This window comes from Hippopotamus amphibius, chromosome 12, assembly GCF_030028045.1.
Source record: "Hippopotamus amphibius kiboko isolate mHipAmp2 chromosome 12, mHipAmp2.hap2, whole genome shotgun sequence".
In the NCBI taxonomy this organism is placed as follows: domain Eukaryota; kingdom Metazoa; phylum Chordata; class Mammalia; order Artiodactyla; family Hippopotamidae; genus Hippopotamus; species Hippopotamus amphibius.
In genome coordinates, this window is record NC_080197.1 from 89,028,001 (window position 1) to 89,034,622 (window position 6,622).

General features: G+C 41.3%; 1 protein-coding gene across 1 annotated transcript; it reads left to right on the forward strand.

The window, feature by feature from the left end:
• Nucleotides 1-1,086: 1,086 nt before the first annotated feature.
• Nucleotides 1,087-2,043, forward strand: LOC130834106 (olfactory receptor 10AD1-like). The gene has a single exon (XM_057704182.1). The coding sequence runs from the start codon at nucleotides 1,087-1,089 to the stop codon at nucleotides 2,041-2,043; it is 957 nt and encodes a 318-aa protein (XP_057560165.1).
• Nucleotides 2,044-6,622: the final 4,579 nt, after the last annotated feature.

A 6,622-nucleotide genomic window follows, 5' to 3' on the forward strand; every position in this document is an offset into this window, starting at 1 on the left:
AGCATAATTTCCATGAGGTGAGGGAGGAAGTTCTCATGCATGATTTTATATCCTTGGCACCTAGCTCAATATCTGGAATACAGTAGGCTTTCATTTATTAAATGAATAAACCATTTTGGGCTGTAAAGTGGAGTGGAGTGCAATTATTCCCAGTCCCCTCATTCAAATGAAGAATGAATTTTTATCTTTTTTAGTTTCTCCTTATTGGACTAGTATTGCATCCCCTGGAATCAGCTGTAACTATTGCATTTCTTCTTAAAAATATACTTCTCCCCCTCACTCAAGCTCCTATGGAAGGTTCTTCTCAGGCTTTGTGTTGGTCTTAAAAGCTTTTAAAAATATAAACATAGGAAAAAAAGTACTGAAAAGACATGAACTAAAATATAGATGCGGTTTCCCTGTGGTTGGTTCTTTTTATTTATTTATTTTGCTTTTGTTTTTTGGTATTTTCCAGATGTTCTACAATGAGCAGGCATTAGTTTTATATTAAAAGAACAAAGAAATTTATAATTAGAAATAGTAGTCTTTTTTTCACTAATATTTCTACTCTTTGGCTTGAGTTCTACTCACTGAGGTTACATAGAAAAAGTAAATTCTCTTTTCTAGATGAAAAACCTATTAACATTTAAAGGGACCTCTCAGAGTTTCCCTAAATCTTCCCTTTAAAGTTTGTCACGTGGTTCCTGGATCATTCACCATCTTTTTTGTCTCTGAACATAATCCCTTTGGTGTTTGTCACATGGTTCCTGGATCATTCACCATCTTTTTTGTCTCTGAACATAATCCCTTTGGTGGATAATCATTTAAAATAGAGGTCCAGAACTGGATACAGTATTTCAGTTATAGCCTGATTCACACAAAGGACAATAGAATCTCCCTTGGTTCATAATATGGTTCCATTATTGCAGCCAACAATAGTATTAGCATTTTCAGTGCCCATAACACTCCTGACTCACATGGAGTTTACTGACATTACCATCTCTGTCACGCATTTTCTCTTAATCTATTTTTATAAAAGTGGGTAAAACCTATATGCAGCTATTTTATCTGTGCTTTATCTGTCCTCTCTTCTCAAGTAGGCCCCAGATGGTAGACACAAGGAATGAGAGCACAGTGACAGAGTTTATCCTCGTGGGCTTTGAGCAGAGCTCCCCTTCCACTCGGGCATTGCTCTTTGCCCTCTTCCTAGCCCTCTACAGCCTTGCCATGGCCATGAATGGCCTCATCATCTTCATCACCTGGACAGACCCCAGGCTCCACAGCCCCCTGTACTTCTTCCTTGGCCACCTGTCCTTCCTGGATGTCTGCTTCATCACCACCACCATCCCACAGATGCTGATCCACCTGGTGGGGAAGAATCACACTCTTGCCTTTGCCGCCTGCTTAACCCAGATGTATCTGGTTTTTGGTGTGGGTGTGGCTGAGTGCATCCTCTTGGCTTTCATGGCCTATGACCGTTATGTTGCTATCTGCCACCCACTTAGCTATGCCCAGATCATGAGCCGGCAGGTTTGTGCGAGGCTGGTGAGTACTGCCTGGTTCTTTGGACTGATCAATGGCATCCTGCTTGATTACATGACATTTCGTGGTCCCTTCTGCAGAGACAACCACATAGAAAACTTCTTCTGTGAGGCCCCCATAGTGATCGCTCTCTCTTGTGGGGACCCCCAGTTTAGTCTGAGAGTCATCTTTGCTGATGCCATCGTGGTGCTGCTCAGCCCCATGGTGCTCATTGTCATCTCCTACGCCCGCATCCTGGCCTCCATCCTGGGCAGAGCCTCCTCCTCTGGTCGGGGGAAGACCTTCTCTACTTGTGCCTCCCATCTGACTGTGGTCATCTTTTTCTACACCTCGGCCATGTTCTCTTACATGAACCCCCGCAGCACACACGGTCCTGATAAAGACAAGCCTTTCTCCCTCCTCTACACCATCGTCACCCCCATGTGCAACCCCATCATCTACAGTTTTCGAAACAAAGAAATGAAGGGGGCCATGGTGAGGGCCCTTGGGAGGAGCAGCCTTTCCCAGGCAGAGTCTGTCTAGTGGGAAGACTCCTGGAGGGGCAGGTACTTTCCCTGACTTCCCCTCCCCCAGCCCTGACTGGTGGGAGATTCACTGGCTGGCAAGCTCCAGAAAAGAGTACTCATGACTTCCTTTCTACTAGTATCAGACCTGGAAGATCCTGTTGATGTCTAATAATGCTCATCTACCTTATTTTACTTCCACCATAGATTGAGCCTTCCAAACTTCTCTTAGTTATACATTTTCATGATTGGAGAATGTATTCCAAAATTTGGGGAAAGGTAATATGGTCTTCTAGAGAAAGTCAGTGAAGAGGATGACCAGCCATTCTTTCCAGAGCATTTCTTTCCAGGGCAAAGTCAATTGGTAGGAGTCTTAGGATCGGGAAAGTTGCAGACTGAGAGCTATGAGGGAAACAAAGGGATGTGTGGAAGATAGGAAAAAAGCAATGAGTGGGAAAAATATGCTGTAAGGTGTGTGACACCATCCTTCTATGGTGGCCTCAAAATTCCCCATGAGGGACTTCACTGGTGGTCCAGTGGTTAAGAATCGGCTTCCAATGCAGGGCACACGGGTTCAGTCCCTGCTTGGGGAACTAAGATCCCACATGCCGCAGGGTGACTAAGCCCACACACCACAACTACTTAGCCCACGTGCCGCCACTAGAGAGAAGCCCATGTGCCGCAACTAGAGAAGCCCACGCACCACAACAAAGAGCCTGTGCACTGTGATGAGATATTCCACATGCCGTGATAAAGATCCTGCGTGCCACAACTAAGACCTGATGCAGCCAAATAAAACAAAAAAAGAAAAATTCCCTGTGAAATCTGTCCTCCCATACAGGAACTGCTTAATATGGTTACTTCTCAGAGGCAGCAAGAAGAGGAGCTGTATGCCAAATAGATGTGGATTATTGATGGGGAGGAGGAAGGACAGAAGCAAGAGCAAAAGTCTGAGGAGAGCACCCACTTCCCCAGGTTGTATTTGCTTCCACTTGTAAATTTTGTCACCAGCCTGGATGCAGTTTGCAATTTAAATGTATTCCTTTTTTCATGAAGATTCCATCCTATCTCTTGCTTTACCTATAATATACCACATTTCCTGAGACACTCTACTCACATCTCTATCTTCTTTCTTCCCCACTGCTATGCTCTTACCAAAAGTCTAGAGCAGGGGTTCTAAGTGGGAATGATTTTCTCCCCCAGGGGTATTTAGCAATATCTGAAGACATTTTTTGGTTGTCACTACTGGAGGAAGGAGTATGCTACTGGCATCTAGTAGGTAGAGGCCAGAGATGCTGCTGAACATTCTACAATACACAAGATAGCCCCAAAAATAAAGAATTGTGTGGCCCAAGATGTCACTAATGCCGAGGTTGAGTATTCCTGATCTAGAGATGAGGTATTAAAAAGGCAGAATCATAAAGATAAGTGTTATTGATCTGGGAAGGTAAGAGATAGGAGGAAACCAAGGAGAATTTAGAATACAGAATTCTATCTACAAAGTCATTTTCTGCTGGACTGTGGGCAGGATTTCTGCTGGCACTGCCAGAGCAACAATCTATGTAAGTGTTTGTAATAAAACCATCTCTAAAATCCCTGTGTTTGTCTCTATTTGAGTTTACCCCTACCCCCCACCCCCTCAAGCTTTTTCAAGTTATAGGAATTTTGTATCCAATCATGCCCTTCTATGTATCACTAGCGTGGACTCCTACTTAAATTTTGTCCTTTTCCTCTATTACTTCCAACCAAACTTCATTTACTTAACATCCATCCTTCTTTGTTCCCACCAATCTCACATTCTGGCCTAGCTCAGTCTCACCCTTCATCACTTCTGTTTGTTTGTAGTGGTTCTCTTACAAATGCCATTTAGTACAACCTGTGGAAGCCATGTACCCTCTTATAGAAATACTCCCTAGAATTTTAACACTTTTTCTCATCCACTTTACCAATCTCCTCCTTTTACCAATGCTTATATTTCCCTACTCGTATGCTCCACCCATCCTGAAGGATCTGCTTTGCTCTACCTTTCATGTGTGCTGGATTTTTTTTTTTTTCCCCTCTAGAGCACACACCTTCTCCCCCTAGTCTGTGTCCTGGTAGACAGACCTTTGTTGACTGCCTCAATGGGCTTCATTACCTCCTAGGCTCTGGTTGGATTCAACTAATAAGAGTTTCTTTGTAGGGTAGAGGAAGGCAGGAAGAGAGTGAATGAGTGTATTCATTTTCCGGTCTCCTTCCCTGATTTTCCAGAGCTGCTGTCAAGTGGCCTTCTTTTACAACTCCCTTCCCTGCCCCCATAAGTAATACCTACTCCTGCTCTTGAGAGCCCAGGATGTTTTACCATCCCTCTTTGACTCCTCTTAATCTTGTCCTCATCTTTGCAAATCCCCTCATTGGTCCTATTTAAGTATGCCAACTATTTTCCTCCACCACACTGACTGGCTTAGTAACAGGTACCAGGCACCTAGTACAAAAGCAAATGGAAAATTTCTCCAGACAGACCATATGTTGGTCCATAAAGCAAATCTTAAAACATTTCAAAGATATAGAATCACACAGACCAAGAGTTCTGATAATAATGCAGTTAAGTTAGAAAAGATAACTAGAAAGAAATCCATATGTTTGGAAATTAAGAAACATAATTCTAATTAACCTACAAAGCAAAGAATGAATTACAAGTCTAGTCTAACATGGAAAGGATTTAGGGCTTGGAAGTTGTCACTTCCACCCTCATCAGTGAAAAAAAAAGAATGAACAAACTGAAAATCAACAACACTTCTTAGATAAATCAGAAAATTGAAGTCACAGGGTAAACCACCACCCCAAAAACTGGGAGACAGATGAACACAGAATCACAGCTTGCTTAGGAACAGAAGCTGCAGCTAGAGCCTGGTCAGAACACTTAAAGGGAAATTGACTAGTTACTGAAGACAGCATGGACTAGCTTCATAGAAAAAAAAATCCTGGAGGTTCACCCTTAGGGAAGCCTTCATAGTTTCATGAATTTTACTTCCAGCATCCCCACCAGATTCTCATGATAAAAATCAGAGGAAAAAATCCCCTTATGCTTCAGCAGTGAGAAAATAACCATTCTGAAATAAGCCCAGAGAGCTCTGTTCTCCTTAACAGACTATCCTCAAGGAAAACTATCTTATGAGAACCTAACCAACCTGGGGAAGGATCCAAGAAAAAGAAAATCTAAGAAGCATTTGTGAAGGTCACAGCCCAAGGACACAGGCTCACTAGAAGACTGAGACCTAATCATAGGACCATGGAATGCTTCCATGCCCCCACACCTTACAACCACATCAATAGGGCTGGAGGATTTCAAGGATTACAGCTGGAAGACCTGTGACTCTCAGTCCCTATTCAGCTCTAAGGAAACAAAGACAGCAGAGGAGACAAAAACAAGGACACTGAAGGAAATTTTAGCCTCTGGCACCACAGCTACAGCAAACAGTAAACATCGTCTAACACCTAACAAGATCAACATAAAACCTCCACTAAAGGCCTATTTACCTCAGTTCCTTTTACCTGATACCTAATGTCTGGTTTTTAACAAAAGAGCCAATTATGATGAAAATTAGAAATTTCACAAATCCAAAAATAGTAATGAATCTACATACAATTTTGTGGGATGTAGCTAGAGCAGCACATTCTTTTATTAGAAAAAAAGTTAAAATGTAATAAACTACCAATTTAATCACAGATTAATAGATTATACAAGGAAAGCAGGAGAAAATGCCTGTGATTTAGTCAACCAATCTAAAGTTTGATTAAATTAATAGTGTTAGAAGGGATTGATAATTTGACAGGGCTGTGGTATGACTGACCAAAAATAAACAAACTGAAACTATACTATGAATGAAAGGAGCACATGATTACAGATGTTGCAGACTGAATTATAAAATGGTTGTTTGCTTCTAATACATATGGACTAGGTAATCTGGAACAACTATCTCACTAAGAACAATCAAAAACTGGACACATATTTTAAAAGATCTTCTTGAAGTCATTAAAGCACTAAAAAGCCTGTGAAGACTTTCTGGGCCAAGATCCAAGAACATTTAATGTGTGTTTACAGAATTTGGTAAAATGGGAGATATGTCATAAAGAAGATGAAAGAATGGATAGAGAAAAAACAATAGTTTGACGAGAAAATAGCCAAGAATTTTCCAAAGTCAAAAAAAAAAAAAAAAAAAAAAACAAGACATCAGTCCACAGATTAAGTTCTAAGTTCCCCCAAAATATATTATTTATAAAAAGAAAAACACACCTGGTCACACTGTTAAAACTTCTGTAAATGAAAGACAAAGAAAAAAAAATAGCTACCTAAATAAAAAGACAGGTTCTTTTCGAAGGAATCACAATTAGATTGAAAGCTCTCTTCTCAACAATGAAAGTCAAGGTATAAAATTTATCTCATATAAAAAAAAACTATATCATAGCAGACTAGAGAGTAGTTGGAAGTCAAGACAAAATGCTCCAGACAGCCTGGCAGAAAGCAAACATTCATGCTGTGAACAGCCTGTGGGACCATGTGGCAAGGAACTGTGGGCAGCCTCTAGGATCTGAGAGCAATACCTGCTGATGGCTAG